General features: G+C 36.6%; 1 protein-coding gene across 2 annotated transcripts; it reads right to left on the bottom strand.

The window, feature by feature from the left end:
* Positions 1-4332: 4332 nt before the first annotated feature.
* LOC107697698 (ribosomal protein S6 kinase alpha-1-like) lies at positions 4333-19172 on the bottom strand. 2 transcript variants are annotated; one of them, XM_016498496.1, is made up of 21 exons: positions 18811-19172; positions 16752-16868; positions 14625-14706; positions 13811-13891; positions 12836-12915; positions 12650-12756; positions 12434-12471; positions 12202-12344; positions 12019-12089; positions 11442-11530; positions 11195-11259; positions 11006-11108; positions 10107-10231; positions 9193-9318; positions 8733-8822; positions 8430-8588; positions 7046-7207; positions 6720-6796; positions 6482-6599; positions 6264-6401; positions 4333-6182 (listed from the first exon to the last, which is right to left on the bottom strand). In XM_016498496.1, the coding sequence occupies exons 1-21, from the start codon at positions 18982-18984 to the stop codon at positions 6060-6062; spliced, it is 2268 nt and encodes a 755-aa protein (XP_016353982.1). In that variant the 5' UTR covers positions 18985-19172; the 3' UTR covers positions 4333-6059. The 2 variants fall into 2 exon arrangements, with proteins under 2 accessions (XP_016353982.1, XP_016353981.1); XM_016498495.1 differs by having other exon boundaries at positions 10101-10231; positions 18811-19171.
* Positions 19173-20223: the final 1051 nt, after the last annotated feature.

Raw genomic sequence — 20223 nt, 5'->3', positions numbered from 1 at the left:
CCAAATAGGTAATTCAAGATTTGCACATGGGAATTTATTTATTTATTTAGTAGTAGTATTTTTTCAAATTAGAATTGTCTGTTGCCTTGTTGGATCTTTCCTTTATATTTGCACTGTATGTTCTGTGAGCCCGGTCTCATGAAAATGCGTAAAAATAGTATGCCAAATAAAAACAGAAACTCGTGGTATTGATACGCAAAAATTGACTTTGGCATGCATATGATACGCACGTGTTTGGCGTGCATATAATATGCAGTTTTCACGTGCATATGATACGAAATTTGTTGGCATGCATATGATACGCATCTACTCCACAACTCTAATCCTACCCATTGCGTAGCATATACACACCAAAGTCAATTTTTGCGTATCAATACCACAAAATTTTTGTTTTTATTTGGCGTACTATTTATATGCACTTTCATGAGATCGGGTTGGTTTTGTGGTGTTTTCTATGTTTGAAAATAATAATAATAAAAAAAAGCTGATGACTATCAGACACAATCGACGGGAATGAGCTGCTTGTAAATCGAAAATGTGTTTACTCAGAGATATGGTTTACTGACATTTTTGTCTTGCATGGTTTCATCCCGAAATAGTTTACAGCATTCATTTAAGAAAAATAGACAATTTGCTGAAGCTAATTAATAAATATAAATATATAATGTATATATTAATTTGTAAATATATATACAAATAAAGCAATTTGGAATCAAATTATGTGATACAGTATACCATCAAATTGTAATTGTTGAAAATGTTATCGTGAAACGTACAAAACGAACGGTAATGGTTCACGGTATAACTGTACATCATGTCCATACCATTATACTGTGTAACCGTAATATTTGTTTGAGATGGTTATTGTGAAAACATCCTAACTTTGCAACCCTTCAAGGTATGATGATCTTAAATAAATGCAATTCAACCAGACTGATAATCTCACCTCTGCATGCGCATCTTCTTTCCTACTCGACACACACACCCACTGTGCCACTGTGTGTGTGTGTGTGTGACACATGCAGCGGAAAATATGAGACATGAGGCTGAAAAAAGCTTAATTAAACATTATTTGTAACCTGCCGGCCATCCAACAATCGCAGTGAGCCTTGTGAATTCTAATAAGAAACAAAATCTCAGATTTCAAATTCTGTCAATTTCATCACAAAATCCAAACACTAAATGCCGCATTGGTGCTTTTTAATGTAGCCTAAAGTCATCTCTTCTTCATCTCTTCTGCTTTACTCCTAGTTATAGCACAAAATAATCATAAATGAATATCAGAAGGTATTCTGAAAGATACAAATTAACTTGTATTACCTAATGGAAATGTATTGGCTCTCATGTAATCACCAAATTTGTGCCTTAACCACAGAAAGAAGGTAATAAAACATTTTTTTTTATGAGAACTACCTTATGTGCATTCTACTAGTAGCCTAAGTAGCAAAATAACTTGAGGGATACACAAAAAACCTTTATTACAATGGTAAATTTAATTTAATAATGGAAAAAATCTTTAAATTAGAGAGAGTTAGTACTATCAACTTAAACATCAAATGATGTTATTTATTTATAGGGTATTGTTGGGAATACAATATGGGAATACAATATGGGAATACAATATGGGAATACTTAAATAAAAATGAAATAATTTTGAGACATGTTACAGGCCAAACATGTATACTGCTTTTATTTTCGGTTTTAAATATTTTTCTTTTTGAAAATTTCATGTAAATGAAACCATGTTATTGGACTTCTCACAAAATGTTGTGATAAAGGAATTTTTAGAAGACATGTCCTTCTATCCCTAAGCCACTTCTGTCACTGATAGAACGTATTTTCTCAGATCTCCCAAAAGCAAATCAAAGATTATCTACAAAGCACAAAAAGAATTTAAATAATAATAATGCCCAATTACATTTCTTTATTTGGACATGTCAAAGATGCCTAATGCTATAGTAACCTGTACCTGACTATATCATGCATCACTGAAGCACGGCCGTAAAATGGAATAGAGCTGATGTGTGTGGACTCTATGAAAAACTCCATTTCCCCAGACTCCCCTCAACCTGACACCACATCATTATAACCAAGCTTAATGTGAAACCAGCCCCTATCATTAGTGATGCTGGGAAGAGACTGCCGCGGAAGTTTGGTCAAATCTCAAGAACACTATAGATAATGGGAAAATCCAACATCTCCGGCTCAATACTGCTTCAAAACCACTGTAAATGAATAATTCAAATATTTCAAGGACATTGTGCATTTGAACTCCACTTTGATACTTTGCATACTCTCATTTCAAAGACAAGAGAAAATCACTTAAAGATATTAGTGTTATCTGAACGGGCAATAAAAAAACCGTACCAGCCTGGAGAAGATATAACAGCTGTGAAGCAGCAATAGAGATGTGATGAGCCCCATTTTTGTGGTTTGGCCAGTGAAAATAAGCTGGGACAGTACAAAGTGAGAATCACTCAGCCATGCTTTAAATAACTGTTTAAAAGCCCCATCCATCTGAGATTAGAGCAGTTATTGGGAGGGGGAGGGAAGGGGGCTCTCAATGTTGGATTAATGATGGATTTATTTCAGGAATTCCATCAGTAATGTTCAGAGAGGTGCTGCAGATGTTACTTTAGTGATTACATACAATGAGAGGACAAAGTGAGAGAGAGACGGCATGAAATTGTATTAAAGATGATGCTAACAGTAGGTCTGGAAAGAATAAGCTTGTCTTGTTATAAGACATTTGTTTAAAACCAAAATGATTGAAGTGAATGAGTTTAAAAGAAATATTTAATAAATTTTTGCAAGTAAATCATATAAAAAATTATACAATTTACACTACTAGTCAAAAGTTTTTGAACAGTAAGATTTTTAATGTTTTTTAAAGCATTCTCTTTTGCTCACCAAGCCTCATTTATTTGATCCAAAGTACAGCAAAAACTGTAAATATTTTTTACTATTTAAAACAACTGTTTTCTATTTGAATATATTTTAAAATGTAATTTATTTCTGTGATTTCAAAGCTGAATTTTTAGCATCATTACTCCAGTCACATGATCCTTCAGAAATCATTCTAATATTCTGATTTGCTGCTCAAAAAACATTTATTATTATTATTATTGAAAACAGCAGAGTATAATTTTTTCAGGTTTCTTTGATGAATAGAAAGTTCAGAAGAAACCTTTACTGAAAAAAATTATACTGACTCCAAGCTTTTGAATGGTATATGGTGTATAATGTTACAAAATATTTTTATTTCAGATAAATGCTGATCTTTCTATTCATCAAAGAATCCTGAAAAATATGTACTCAACTGTTTTAAATATTGATAATAATAATAATAAAAAATGTTTTTTTTTCAAGAGCAAAGCAGCATATTAGAATTATTTCTTTAGGGTCATGTGCACTGAAGACTGGAGTAATGATCCTGACAATTTAGCTTTGATCACAGGAATAAATTACATTTGAAAATATATTTAAATAGAAAGCAGTTATTTTAAATAGTAAGAATTTCACAATATTTGCTGTATTTTGGATCAAATAAATGCAGGCTTGTTGAGCAGAATAGAATTCTTTAAAAAACATTAAAAATCTTACTGTTCAAAAACGTTTGACTGGTAGTGTATATAATAATAGTAATAACAATAGTTAACAGGGTTGCATATTTTTACCTGTCACTCAGAAGGAGCGTGTGTGTTTAAGGGACAGGGGCAGCTTTCTAGGAGGAATAGGCAAAACAGATGGAGAGGAGAGAAATATGTTTCAGAGAGAGAGCGAGAAAGTGAGGACAGGATTAAAAACAGACAGACAGGTGAACAGACAAGAGATACTGTATATACAAGAGCTTTGTCATTCATTCATTATGGATTTACTCTCAAATAATCCCACCACATCATGGCCTAAATTCTGATGTACAAAGCTCTCATTTTGTCTGACTTTTAGTATATTAATCCAATGAGCAGATTAAAAATATAATATGCCCCAAGACTGCCAAATACATTGAGGTGGAGACCTCGGCTCACGTGGGCCAAATTATGATTCAGTGACTGAAAAAGAAAAGAAAGATTGAGCAAGAGATACAGGAAAAGTCATACTTTTTTCTTTTCTTTTAATAGAAAGGCATCAAGCTGAAGGTTCTTCAATTCAGCCCCTTTACTGTAAAAGCAAAGGGTGTTAATTTGCACCCCTTTACCACAAACAACTCAGGCAGGAGAAACAAACACATTTACACAGTAATACGACCGAATGCTGCAACTCCCAGCAAATAAAGCTATTTTTTTTTCTTCAAGGAAAGACAAATAAATCACAATTGTTTTTGTTTTTTTAAAGATTAGGCAATAATAACCCCAGATACCACACAAAGACCAAATAAGGTTTGGGAGAAACAGAACGCACAATTACAGAGACCAACTATGGTTTTTAACACTTTGGACATAGTTCTGTAACTTTGTTCCAGTTACTGTTTTTAAAGTGACTGAACAATTTTCACCCTCATGTCATTCCAAACCTGTATCACTTTCTGTTTATAGCAGAATGACCATGATATTCTTTTCAATAGGATGAAAGTGAATTTCTGGTCCTTAAATATAGCTTGGACATTCCACTTAATATCTTCTTTTGTGGAATATAAAAAGTCATACAATATAGTTTTGGAAACACATGAGGGTTAATAAATTGTTACAATTTTCATTTTGGAGCGAGCTATTCCTAGTCAAACTATTCGTTTTAATAATCAAAACAATCAGAACTAGGTGCTTTTCTAATTGTTTATGTTGGAGCAAAGACATTTTCATAATTCTTAATAATTCAAGAATTGTGGAAAAGGGAATGCAAAACAATACTGCAAGCACATCCTAAAACTTTTAAGATGTGTTTGACTGGTAAAGGGTGCAATACTTGAGCAAGACAAGGCTTCATGAATTTGCAAGGCATCGCTAAGAACAGCCTGAGCACAACACAGTTGATAGTTCCACCACACTAGGCATCTGAACGCAGGGAGAACAAGGAATAGGACAGACAAGGTAAAAATATACACAATCATTAAGTCATTTCCTCAGTGGTCATATTTATACACTTTTGTGTTCAATGTGCCTTTATAAAATAACTTCTCTTTAAGCAAAACAACAACAACAAAATCAAAACACAGGAGACAGGAGACAGCAGTCAATATCCAGAAAAAGCACTGGTCTAACAAGAGCAACATTTTTCCATGCCACAAGCTTCAGATGTCATCTCACGTACACACTTTTTTCATTCTTTACTTTAATACACACAAGAAGACATTTTCTGAACAGTCCTCAACAGTGCTGACAGGTTCACCAAGCAAAAGTGCCAGGTTGGGGAAACAAGAAAGAAACAAGACAGCATTGTACAAATCCATGCAGAAAGCACTTCCATTCTCCACTATGTTTAGGTTGATAGTCATGTGAACATGCTCACCGGATCATTATGGAAGATATATTTAACCTTTACTCGTCCATGTGGGTGAAATATTGTACCGGAACATCTCTGCTTCTCCTAAAGGCCACTTTGAGCTTTTAGGAAGAGACTGACTAAGAGAGATCTACTGGACAATTGGAAAGCATAACAATTGAAAAGCTTCCAAGAGGAGACAGATCAAACATGAAATCCAGTTGAACAAACTATAGAGATAAAAAAAATAAACAAAAACCGAGAAATAAAAAAGAAACTCAGCAGTGTTGATATTTAGGTATTACAGTACCAAGACAAATGCACTGGGAATATCATCTATTTTATAACAGTATCCTTTACCCGGTTTTTTTAATTCTCTCTCTCTCATACACACACACAAACACACAGCCCTACTTCTAAGGGAGAATGGAACCCTCACTGGCCACGCCCTTCAAACTTCATCAGCCAATCACCTCCCTTGCCTAGCGTGCTTGACAGCTCCACTGCAGTGCTGTTGTCATGGGCAGGTTCAAGAGACCGTCTTTAGTCTGTAGAGCTTCAGTGTGGTTCTTCCATCCATCCATCCTTTCCACAACTGCATTCAGTCTGGAGTACTTCTCCATGTCTCCTTCCCTCGTTCTCTACAGAGATGTGGAAGGAAGCTTTTTCACCCGTCTCTGCGCCAGGAATGAGGACTCGATGGGCTTCAGCTCAGGGGGTGGTTGGGAACTCTTCAGTGCTGAGTATGTGGCGGCCATCGCCCCCTGTGAGGAGAGAGTTGGTGAAGTAATAGACCACCATTTACGTTCTATATAATAAATGTAAGAGCCTCGTGGTTGTGATACCTTGACAAGCTTGGCATCTTGATGTTGTAGCTGGCTGTTGGGAAGTTTGTCTCTCTGAATGATCCACGGATGCTTCAGGACCTGCTTGGCTGTGAGTCGCTGGTGAGGATCCACATGGAGCATCTTAGAGACCAGATCCTGCGTGGAAAATCATGCGTGTGAGAAAATAAAAAGCGGTTTGAATGGCTGTGTGGATGGGGGTGGGGGTCATGGCCTACTTTGGCAGCATCAGACACCTCGTCCCAGTTGCCTCCCGTCAGAGTAAATTGCCCGCTCCCTATCCGACTCAGAATCTCTTCTGGAGTGTCTTCTGGTCCGTTGGCAAATGGTGTAAAACTGGGACAATTTAAAAACCAAAGGAAAAATGAGTGTGGGTGTGTTTTCAGATTTTATTTGTGGAAACTGCATGTGCAATGTTTATTAATAATGCGAGTGAATGTGTGTGTGTGTTCTTACCCAGCAAGCATAGTGTATAGTAATACTCCAAGACTCCAAATGTCACAGCCCTCATCATAGCCCTGTCTTTTCAGTACCTGCAACACAAAATGATAACTTTCAGCACAGTTATTGAGAATAATACTCGAAACTGCACCACACAGACGTCACGTTGACGCCAGAAAATTTAAAGCCACATAGTACAAACTGTCCTTTGCTACAAATAACAACACACAAAGTCCCAGCAAATGTGTTTTTCCACTATCACTGTAGTTCAAAACATTGGGCATTTAATGTTTATTGGTCTACACAGAATTCCTCAGTCTGCTGTGAGAAAAAACACTCACCTCGGGTGCTACAAAGTTGGCAGTATAGCAGGGCGTCATGAGGAGGCCATTGTCTGCCCGGAGTTGCTTGGCAAAACCGAAATCACAGATGCGCAGAGATTCTGGATTTCCAGACTCATCAACATACAGAATATTACTTGGCTTCAGGTCCCTGTGCACAACCTTGTAGAAAAAAAAACACACACACAAGGGATTTTAAAATCATTTAAATTTTCCTGCATAATCCAGAACAGCTACAAATCTACCTGCCATCTTTAGGTGCAAAAAGCTTTTATATGTGCCAACTTGTAACTGTACCATTAATAGTGCAGCAGTTATGAAAAAGAATTTCAAGTTGAGTGTTAAAATTCCTCCCATAATAGGCAATTGTACCACTTGAACAATACATTTTATTAAAGGGGTCATATGATGCGATTTCAATTTTTCCTTTCTCTTCGGAGTGTTACAAGCTCTTGGTGCATAAAGAAGATCTGTAAAGTTGCAAAGACTAAAGTCTCAAATCCAAAGAGATATTCTTTATAAAAGTTAAGAGTCAGCCACACCTACCTAAAACGGCTCGTTCTAACACGCCCCCACATATCTACATCACTATGTGGAAAGATTTGCATAGCGCCGCCCAAATGTTCACGCAAAAATGTGTTTTTTTAACCTTAAACCGCATAAACACATTGCATTACACCAAATGCACCAAATAATGTTATTTTTAGCAGCATCATATGACCCCTTTAAATAAGATGATACCCTACGTAATAATATTATTGTTTTAATATTACTTAATTGTTTATATGGCACTAATTCTTTTGGGAACGTGTTTAAATCAAAGGTCTATAATTCTAATAATATTGTGATAAAATATATGTAGTGTTACAATTGCCCTCAATCCCTATTTACTATTATACTGGGGTAAGATTTCAAAGAAGAGTGGTTTAATTTAATTGATTTGAGTTATTTTTTTCCATTCTTCAAGTGTTACAATTGCCCCTAATTCCAGTTTACCATTATATCAGGGTAAGATTTCAAGGAAGAGTGGTTTAATTGAATTGATTTGAGCCCATTTTTTCATTTTTCAAGCACTGCTATAATATGTGCTATAAAAGGCTACAGGATTATATTAGGCCTCAGAAGCATATCTATTGTGGTTCTTCTGGGAAAGATGTCAACATAAAAACTATTTAATCACAATAACTGTTGCAAACAGAGGAGAGGGAACAGAGGGGAGTAGAACAGAAGAGGGCCTAGGGAAGAGCCCTGGGGAACACCCTTAGAGAGGAGGGGGAAAGAAAGGCTCTGTCACAAGCTGTGAATCATAACATATTTTGTGCCAGCGGCAGGTTTTTATCTACAAGACAACTGTAATTGTGTTTGTCCATGCATGCTTTCTCACCCCTTGACAGTGCAAGTATTCCACAGTCTTTGTGATAGTGTGCAGCACAGCACTAGCCTCTCTTTCTGAGAAAAACTTCAGCTTGAGGATTCTGTCCAGCAGTTCACCTCCTCGCATCAGCTCAGTGACCAGGTACACCTGCTTCCCATTATCATACACCTGCACCACAAGTTTATTTTTTTTAATTAAATATGGAGTGGTAGCATTTTTAGCTCCCTGTAATGTGTGCATATATTAAATTTCAATAATGCAGATGATTTCTGCAGATCAGTTAATTGTGAAATGATATGCTGTTGTACTTACATCTTTGAGAGTGATGATGTTAGGGTGCTGGCCGTATCTCAGCAGGATCTCAATCTCTTCTGATGGGTCGGTGCTTGTTTTATCAATTACCTATCAGAATTATACAATAAATCATGTACAGTATTAGTTACTTGAAGACCACATGTATCTAAAACTCTTTTAGTGAACAGCCTTTTTGTTGATAATGTTCAGTTAAGAGAGCATTTAACAGCAAATATATATTTTTTCTTAACTATAGATATTAACTATTAACTATAGATTCTTAACTAGAGTTAGCCTATTTTCTAAAAAGAAAAAAGAAAAGAAGGAACCAAATCGACTGTAAAATGAGGTTTCATCAAAAACAGAGTCACAGATACTTAAGTAACCTAACCAATAATGCTGATGCCAAAGAAAGAAAAGATAATTCAAAGCCATGTCAGTACAAAATTTAGAGAGGTTAACGGTGTGAGGCTCTAACCTTCACTGCATACTCTGTGTTGGTTGCTTTGTGTATGCAGCGTTTGCAGACAGAGAAAGAGCCCATGCCGATGTCCTCCTTCAGTAAGTAACCGTCACTGAACAAGATGTTCTTACCGTGAAGCTGCTGCTTGGAGACAGATACACAAGAGAGAGAGTATTAGAACAGCCACACACACACACCGGTACCAATAGTAAAATCTAATAATTATAATGAACACTGTACACACTGATTACATTCTTTAAAACAAGGCACAAACACTACATACTATTATTACAGTTTGAACTCAACACAGCGAATGCTGGATAGCGCAGAATGATTATATCACTAATACTGAGTAAAGCAATTTACTTTGCGCAGAACTAAATTTTCACTAATAGCATCCTTCATTAACATTTAACCACTGTATCATCATCTACATTAAAGTGCATTACACTCACTCGAACATAAATCAAAGAGAAAAGGTAGAAATACTGCTATCTAGTGGTCAGCCATTTCAAGCTCACTTAATCATAAATCACAGGATGACTAAAGTATGTTCAGGGTTCAAAACAAGTTATAGTCTAACCTCAAGCAATTTAATGGTTTCATAAGTGAACACCACTTAAACAGTCCTTGCAGGTGTTAAGGTCGGATATCCTTATTACTTTCATCATTGCATAAAAATTATAGAATTTATCAACTTTAAACAGCCATTACAAGAAAAACTAGACACTGTAACTAGGCACAAAAAACCTAATTATGTTCTGTGCTAATTAACAGCATTCCCCTGGTTAACTTAAGTTTAACCTGAGCCCCGTAATACTGTTGTACACTGTCATAAAAGCTGACAAGGAATGTCACATTAACCACAGCTAAATACAAAGAGTTATTTTCAGATGTATTTTGACATATAATAGATCATTAACCTGTACCACAGGGTGTGGAGGGGGCTGAGAGGGCTCTTCTTTGCCCTCCTCCTCTAGCATCGCTGTGGCAACAAAGCTGAAGCCCCGGAAGAGCTGATGAGCCCCTGCGCTGGGGGGAACACCTGGGGAATCTGAGAAAGGCCAAGAAGCAGAGAAACCATGAAGTGAAGCCCACAGTCATATCCCACATTACCCATGCTGATGACATTTGAAAAAAAAACTCCCAAAGCTCCAAATTTACAGCAGTGAGCTCAGCTTGTAGATCAAGATGAAACTATAGCCATCTGTTGTATGGCTACCCTATTCATGAAGAGACCACATAAACTATGAAAGAGAGAGAGAGTTCACCCAAAACGTAATATTTTGATCATTATGTCATTCAATTCTTTATTTTTTTTCTTTTGTGTGACATAGAAGGAGATGCTGAGCAGAATTTTCATGCTGCTCTTTTCCATGAAATGAAATTGAATGGAGACCATCATTAGATGTAACAAATCTTGCAAGACTTTAGTGAATAATTCAAATTTGGTCTGCCCCTCAATCAGAGATATCCTACAGTTTCAGAAGACTTGATATAGCGTCTGGTGCTGTAATTGTAATGTTTTTCCTTTTTGGAGTTTGACAGCCTCTGGTCTCCATCCACATTTATTATATGTATAAGAGCAACTTTCTGATAGCATTCTGCTAAACAACTCCTTTTGTTTTTAACAGAACAAAGGCAATCGTTTAGGTTTCAAACAATGTGAGGGTGGGTAAATGACAGAATCTCTATTTTTATGTGAACGCTTTAAATTCTCCAGTAGTTTGTTTTGAATGTCAACAACTCTTGCCATGGTTAAAAAAAGAAATAAAATCAAATTGAGAACTAATGAGACTAGTTACAGATCATAGAAACGATCCCTCACCTTTAGGGGTACGAGAAGTGAACTCTGAGTCAAAGTAAAAGGTGTCATCAGGTCTGGCCACAGCTGGCTTGAATGGAGGTTTTATTTCTCGTCTAAAGAGTTTCTGAAAATAAATATAAAATATTTTATTCGCACCGAAGCCTTTAATAGAAATATTCCAATATATCTTAATGAATCTGAAGAACTTACATTCCAATCAATCGTCATGAAGAATGAATGGCGTTTGATTTCCTCAGCTCCGTCTGGTCCAGATCCTGGTAACAGTTAGTGTATGAAAAAAAAAAAAACTTAATTTGAAAATACAGCACATTAAATTGAATTCTCCTGTCAACTACTTTTATCTAATGTGCCAAGTACAATTTTAATATAATAAAATTGACTTAACTGGAAAATTTAAAAAAGTGTACATAAAACAATCTGATTGTGTATTCATTACCCAGTCTGTTGGTGGGGTTCCTCTTGAACAGAGCTCTCAGTAAGCTTTGAGCCTCAGCACTCAGGAACTGAGGCATCCCTAACCTGGCTCTGAAGAGAAAACCAAACAATAATCCTCCTGACTCAAAAACTGATCAATGTTCACAACATATATGCTACTGTACAAAAGTTTCAGGAAGATTTTTTTGGTGTTTTTGAAGAGAAATTCCAATAGAACATCATTCATTTGAAATTGAATTATCAATACATTATAAATGACTTACTGTCATTTTTGATCAATTTAATGTCTCCTTGCTGAATAAAAGTATTAATTTAGTGTAGGCAAAGGCAATATTAACACATAATAGAGATCAATTGTTGTTTAACAGCTTATATTGTTTTTCTTCCAACAGCTTGCTAGTAACAAATTAGGCAAACCAATGAAATGGAAAATGATGCACTGAAGACTATTTCCTAGGACAAAAAAAAATGAGCCCAATCGTAACGTAAAACACATTTATCCTAAATGCTTCATTTAAAAACAAATTTGAGAATATTATTTAAAGACTCTATAAAAACAAAATTAAATGGATCCTCACTTCAGGATGAGACTCATCGTTTCTTTTCTGTCTTTTCCCTGGAATGGCAGTGAACCTGTAAGCATCTCAAACTGTAAACAGAAACAGAGAAACAGAAAACAACTATTAAAGCAAATACAATTAGACAAAATATAATTGACAGCAAAGCAGGTTTTCTCCACTTCTGCATGAATCCGTTCATACCATCAGTACCCCAAATGACCACCAGTCAGCGCTGTGCATGTGTCCCTGCCGGTTAACCACCTCTGGAGCCATGTACTCCACTGTCCCACAGAAGGAGTAAGCCTTCTTCTCAAGGTCGATAGCCTCCTTACACAGTCCAAAATCTGAGAGAAAAAACAAAACCAATTACACCAATTAACATTATGACTAAAGTATGTCTAAATCCTTTGGTAAACCAGTGTTTTTATTGTACCTGTGAGTTTGATATGTCCCTCTTCGTCCAGGAGGATACTAGAAAATAGAACACAGAAAATTAATTTGTTAAGTGAGTCACGTTAAAATACAAATCTAAAGAATATCACTCGTACGTGACAGTAGGTAGCAGGATTCATGGTGTGAACATGTGTTTACAATGTCAAGCATCTCCTCAGTGAGTTTATGTTTTGTGTGTGTGTGTATAAATATATACTTCTCAGGTTTGAGATCTCTGTAGATGATGCCGAGGCCGTGCAGGTGATCTAGACCCAGTGCCAGTTCAGCCAGATAAAACTTCACATCTTCTTCTGTGAACATCACCTGAACACCAAAGAGATGGTGTGAATACAATGTAGACAAAGAATAGGATATTGCGCTCATTGATATGAGTATTATATACCTCTTTTGACAGCCTGGTGAATAGATCCCCTCCTCTGAGGAAGTCCAGAATCAGATAGAGCTTACCCTCAGTCTGAAAAGCTGAACACACACACCCACAAAGAAGTGCGCTTGAAGTTAATCTGATCTGTTAGTCACTAATGATAAGCTCCTACAGCTTCCTCTATAATTTAAGGCCCCCGTCAAGCAGGTAAAATGCAAGATTACGATGTTCAATTACTCAAATTAATGTAATGACCCTGCAAACATGGACTCTGAACTGTAAACAAATCTTTTTACTCTTTACATTAATTTTAGGACCAGAATCATTCAGGAACACTGAATTGAAGTAATTTAATAATTCCTTCTTAATAAAATCACATGCAGCACAGCAATTCAATAATAGTGCCTTTTGTGACATTTAAAGAGATCGTCATAATTTACTCACCATCATGTCACTGAAGCATCAAAAAGGATGCAAATGCCAAAAGACCAAATTTTAAGTTGTTATTCATTAATTATCTTCCCATCCAGGAGCTGTTAACTATTGCAAACAAATTGAGTCAGTGAGTTGAATCTGATCATTGAATCAATGAATCAACTTATTCACTGAAATGATCCAACTCAATCTGACTTCACTACTTCACACGACTTCACTGTCAATAAATGGATGGCAAGATTTTTATTGAATAACAACTTAAATTTTTCATGTTCATCAAACTAAGCTATTGTGTGACTTCTGAAGTCTTGGAATAGGCTGCTTTTCTGATACTTTAATGGTGCTTCTGCAGTCAACATTCATTGAAATTACATAGGAAAGCAGTACCAGTACAGTCCTTAGAATCTTTCCTTTTGTGTACCATGGAATTTGGAATCGCATGACAATGAAAAAATGATGACAAAATTTTAATTTTTGCATAAACTATTCCTTTAAGGAAGGGGAAATGGCATGAGCACATATTATTGGTAATGTATCATAGACATCACACTCACTCACCATAATGGAGTTTAACCACAAACGGATGGTTGACGTCTGCCAGGATGTCTCTCTCCATTTTAGTTCTCACACGATCCCTCACTGTGATGAGAACAATTTCACATGGGTTTTGAGGAAATATCTGGCCACAGCTAACAAAGTCAACTTGAGCATGAAAAAGTTTTTTCTGCAAGCGACCGAGGTAGCAGCAGATTCAACTTAGCGGAAGTCTGAAGCAGAAGTTCATCAGATAGCATATGTTTGTAGGAAGTGTTGTTATCAGCTCTCATTAGATCTGTGAAGGCTCTCTTTTTAGGAACGGAGAGAAAGGAGGAGGAGAGAAGAAGAGATAGCTACTGAGATTTCAGTGAACTGACACCTGAACCTAAAACCTCAGGTTTGTAAACATGGCGGGATTTTCTGTCATTGGGGTGCACAGTAAAAAAAACAGGAAGTAAGTGTACCCGCAGAGGAGTTACCGTTAATCTGTGACCTCGCTGACACTGAAACAAATTCAGATTCAGAGTTGAAGGAATATGCCAAAAAAATGACAAAATATTGTGTATGGTGACACTGCAAATCCCATCTGATACTGTAGGTCTGACAATAGTATATGAAAATCTGGTCAATTCAAATGGTAAATTCATGATTGGTGTAATCCTCAGGGTTGGTATCTGTGGTTACACAAAGACCTGGGAGTGACACAAGAGTAAAGAAAGAAAAACAGGCCAGGAGGAACAATGTTAAATGAAAGCAGCTGTTGTTGCAGCGCTGTATATGTTAGTAAAGGAAGCTTGTGTGGTTTGTGGTGTGTGTGTTTACACTGATGCTGTACCTTTGAGTGTTGCCTTTCTCAGGACCTTCATGGCGTAGAGCTGATTACTGTCAGGAGGGGTTACCTTTCGTACCAAAAACACCTGTGCACACACACACACACACACACACACACAAAAAACATGCTTTCACTCTACAGAGTTATTAAACTGTTGTGCTGAACGTTCACTGAAAGCAATTCAGGTTAAGTCCGTTTTTAAAGTGATAGTTCACCCAAAAATGAAAATACTGTCATTAATTACTCACCCTCATATCGTTCTAAACCCGCAAGACCTTCGTTCATCTTCAGAACACAAATTAGGATATTTTTGATGAAATCCGAGAGCTTTCTGACCCTGCATAGACAGCAACGCAACTGACACGTTCAAGGCCCAGAAAGGTAGTAAGGACATTGTTAAAAAAGTCCATGTGACATCAGTGGTTCAACCGTAATTTTATGAAGCTATGAGAATACTTTTTGTGTAAAGAAAACAAAAATAATGACTTTATTCAACAATTACTTATCTTCCTTGTCAGTCTCCATTGCACGTTCATGAGAGTACCACGACTTTATGCGTGTGGTGCTGCTAATGCAGGAGCCGCCGTTCTGAATTTTTTTGCCCAGCCTTACTTATTTGAACCAGAATATACAGAAAATGAACTAAGAGAGATGGATGTTCTATGTCAGAACACTGGCTTCTGCGTCAGCAGCACCACTCGCATAAAGTCGTGGTACGCGCATGAATGCACATTGAAGACTGGTACAGAAGAGAACAAATTGTTTTGTTAGAAGAAGTCCTTATTTTTGTTTTATGTGTGCATAAAAAGTATTCTCGTAGCTTTATATAATTAAGGTTGAACCACTGATGTCACATGGACTATTTTAACAATGTCCTTACTACCTTTCTGGGCCTTGACCGTGTCAGTTGCGTTGCTGTCTATGCAGGGTCAGAAAGCTCTCGGATTTTATCAAAAGTATCTTGATTTGTGTTCTGAAGATTAACGAAGGTCTTATGGGTTTGGACGACACGAGGGTGAGTGATTACTGACAATTTTCCTTTTTGGGTGAACTATCCCTTTAAAGGCACTGGGATATTTACTGCTATTAAAAGAACGTAAAAACCCATACTCATTTTTTTTTTTTGAATTCACAATAAAGGAACTGGTTCATTTTTATTTTATGAGATAGTAAACTTCCAACAGGAAGTTGTATTGAATTGAATGACAGGAAGAGAACTTGTCTGAATCGTAATCCAAAGACATTCATTGCCGGTAAGTGTAAATATTCACAATGAACAAGTCATTACTAAATGTTGTCACACTTAATTAGCAAAAAGGTCCTCAAATGTCTTGCCACTGAGATTAAGTAGAGAATGGAATATCTTTCCAGGCAAATTAGAACAATTGGAAAAATGAGGTGTTCCAATTTTATTTTTATTTTTAAATACCATTCAAAAATGTTGGATCAGTAAGATTGTTTAACGTTTTGAAACAAGTTCCTTATGCTCACCAGTGCTGCATTTAGCAACATATTATGAAATATTAGTAAATATTATAAAGTATTATTACAATTTAATATAACTGTTTTATTTGTAGTCTTCATTGTCACTTTAATTCATCCTTGCTGAATAAAAATATAAATTTCTTCTTCTTTTTTTTTTTTATCTTACTGACCCCACACCTTCAATCAGTAGTGAATATAAATCAATTGTGCATATAAATCAATTAAAATTGAACAAATGTCAACAAAAAATATGATAAACATTTGATTGGTTTGATTGGAAACATTGATTATTAAATCAAAATACAAAACACAATTCTACATCCCGAAATTCAAATTTGATATTGTCTGCTACATTAATTTAAAATCATCAAATGAAATGGAAGCTAAAGGAATTTTCTATTTAATTCCGAATGATGATACGGGCAAGGGATGTGCTGGTGGATTGCAGACTCCCAATTCATTCACGTTTGCTCTGGTCCAGAGCAGTAAAACCCTCTGAACATCACAAAATCACCATTAACTAGCTTTTGCTTAACAGTTCTTACAGCATCTTATATAAGCTAAATACAAGGAACACACATCAAAGTCAACAAACACAAGACATCTATGAATTTTTAAAGTTTGTGCATATGAGACTCTCTTTACCTTTCCAAAGGAGCCCTGCCCCAGCACTTTGAGCAGCTCGAACTGTGAGGGGTCTGCTTTCTCCGCCCCCTCCTTAACAACATGTGTGATGTTGATCTCCTTGATGTCACCATCTTCCTACAACACAGGAGACCGAGACGGATATCAACCACAGCTTCTGTCAGGGTATTTGGCATAAAACATATACAGAGCAGACAGCCGACTGATCAGGAAGATGAGCTTGATTATTAAAGCTCAAAGCTGGCTTAAGTGGACATAATCTCCGACGCTGGAGGTCAATGAACGATAAGCCATTTTCTTTAATAATTTCACAGTAACTGCTTATCTTGTCTCATAGAGCAGATTATCATGTATAGGTCACTGACTGGTGTTCACTATTTCAAGATTGAATCAATACCACTGTCAATGACAAATATCTCCTGGGGCCTAAACAACATTATGAGATCTGAATTAGGCTCAGAGGGGGATTTGGTTTTCAAAGCGTCACCAGTAGGAGATAAAGTTTATAAAAAAAATACATATAGCTATATAATAATTATATGAGGGATTCTGTTCCTGAATTGAACCTGCAACTTCTGTGTTATCATCCAAAACCATTAAGGCTCCACCACCACCACTTGTTATTCGATAGTTATTTTGCAAGTTTCAGCCTCAAGGGTGCAGTTGAGATGAGTGAGGAGAAGTTATTGAGAAGCTCAAGAATGCGATTTAAAGCCACATAGAAAAACACTTGAAACCTATCAGATCAGAGAGTGTAATGACTAGCAGTTTATCCTTTATTAAAGCTGATAGAAAGCATGTAGGCTCTGCTGAAAGTGCTATGTGTCACATTTCCCCTGTGACTAGCGAGAAAGACAGAAGGGGTAAACATGTTTAGGAGGAAATGGTTAATGGTCGAATCAAAATTAAACTCTGAATTCTGAGAACATGGTACAATAAAAGCACAAACACATCTCACTAACGAGCACTATCATATCAAACCCAGTTAGACTAATATCAGATCTGCTTAGACAACCTACAATTCTGACTAACTGACCACCAAAATTATCACAGGGATGGAAACAGTACCAATACGTCAATAAATAAATCATTCAAAGGGATAGTTCAACCTAAAATTAGAATTCTGTCATCATTTACTCCTCCTGAAGTTGTTCCAAACTTTTATGGCTTTATTCTGTGGAACACAAAAGATATTTGAAGAAATATTTTTTTTTCATACAATGGAAGACAATGGTCATCGAAACTTAGTTCCCAACATATTTCAAAACAACTTATACTCTACAGAAGAAGAAGTCACACAGGTTTGAATGGCATGTGGGTGAGTGTGTGTGTGTGTATATATATATATATATAGGCCTATATATATCAGAAGACAATCAGAAAAAAAATGAAGTCTACAGCAAATGCTAGGTGGATGTTAGAAATTCAGTTTATGTTTGCCAACTTTTCTGCGCATTAATCAATTAAACCCTGAAATCAGATGAATGAATTGATTTCTTTAAAAAAAGTTACAAATTATGATGACACATTATTAATCTCATTACTTTGTAATATCAATTATTTACTTCAAAAGCCTCTCAGTTTTATCAAAGTCTGAAATGCATTTATTTTTGGGTGGCAATTTGCTGCAGTTTTAATGCCGAACACAAGTCAGCTAAAGTTCAGAAAAGGAGGATTTCAGCATTTGACAGGTTTTAGGGTGTTGCTAACACTTGTATCATAAAAAGAGAAACAAACAGTGTCACAGAGCTCTGAAGCACATATCATAGCTGTTCTCCTGCAGATGTACCACATGAAAGATGCATTTGATGTCTTGTTTTAAGGACGACAAAATTCAAGCGGCAAACATCTGACAAAATCAAACTAAATCAGAGTTTTGACTTGTAAAATGACAATTAATTCAAGAAAAGTTTGTTTACATATACAACCAGTGTGGCCCTATTCAACAAAACAAATGTAGATTTTGTATAGTCTCGAAATACAACCATCCTAGCAACAAACAACATACTACAACTCCTCTACAAAGCAATGCCACTATACTGTGTGTGTGTGCACTGACCGTCCACGTCGTATGTTCATCGGTTAAAGCTGCACTAGACTGAGCCGAGTTTGTGGTGCTGTTAGTCTCCTCTCTGGACTGAGTGGCATTCGCTAAAGCCTTACTGTGCTGCCTCTTGAACAGGTAGAGACTCAATAACTGGCTGACTTTAAACTTCCTCTTCTCTTTCTCCATCTCTTCATCCCTCCTCTAGCCAGGGCATTCCACTGTTACCCCCATCCGCCTGCTGTCGGGGCAGCCATGGACAACAAAACTCATCCCAGAGAAGGAGTGAGCAGAGTCTGGCAGTGTGTGTGGAGTCAGGATGTGTGCTCTGCCCTACTTGACAACTACAGTGAGGCACGCAGGAAGAGGAAGGAAGAGACAGAGACCTGAAAACAGAACTGGTGAGAGAAAAAAAACACAGCGAGCGAGCGAGAGAGAGAGAGAGAGAGAAGAGAGAGAGAGAGAGAGAGAGAGAGAGAGAGAGAGAGAGAGAGAGAGAGAGAGAGAGAGAGGAAGAGAGAGAGGAAGGGAGGATGTGACATAGTAATGTGTGACAGATGGGCTAATAAAGATATATAGAAGAAAGAAAAAAATAATTATTTTATTATATATTAAAAGGATTTTATAAAATATTTTAAATACAGAAGTTATTTTTATTAACATTACTGACAAGAAAGAAAGAAAGAAAGAAAAAGAAAAAGAAAAATACACAGATCCAGAAAAAGAAAGACCAAGAAAAAACATTGCTGCCTAAGATGTAGCTCAATGTGTGTTTCTCTCGGGTGCACACTTAAATGCTCATTCTGTCCCATAATGCCTTGCTGATTTCCCCTCTCACTCTCAACAGAGCTAAAAATACGGTGGTGCTTTAAAACATACAGGTCTTCCTCTGACCCTGACCAGTCCAGCCTGATACTACAAGTGGAAGTCATAATCAAAGAAACAACAAACACTAAGGAAAGCTATTAAAGGTCAGTTTTAGACATGTCCCAGTGCTCCTCTTCCTCTACTGTAAATCATGTTAGAACCCAAGCTGACAGACAGTGTGACAGAGCTCAAAGAGGAAAGCAGGTGGGAGCAGAAAGCTCAGAAATCTTACCTTCACATTGATATCAGCAAACTCTTTCTCTACCCAGGTGATCTGTGACTTGTACTGCTAATGTGGGGTTGGGGAGGAAGAAGCGAACAAAGAGAGAATCAAACTAAGAACAAAATTAATGTTTTCTTTACACTTTCACTCCTGTGCACTGATGAAGCACCTAAGAATTCAAGAAATTTCAAATCAATTCTAAAGTCAAAGCTTTGGGTGAGAAACACAAGACTGAAATTTATAATGCTATTTAATGATAATCTTCCTCTTCAGTGGGTAGAACATTCACTTTGGTCTGAACCGAGGACTTAAAATGTTACAATTCAATTGGACCAAGA

The sequence above is a fragment of the Sinocyclocheilus anshuiensis genome, unplaced genomic scaffold (assembly GCF_001515605.1).
Source record: "Sinocyclocheilus anshuiensis isolate Anshui unplaced genomic scaffold, SAMN03320099.WGS_v1.1 scaffold446, whole genome shotgun sequence".
NCBI lineage: Eukaryota > Metazoa > Chordata > Actinopteri > Cypriniformes > Cyprinidae > Sinocyclocheilus > Sinocyclocheilus anshuiensis.
Note: the sequence above shows the minus strand (reverse complement) of the source record. Positions and strands in the feature narration are given on the sequence as shown.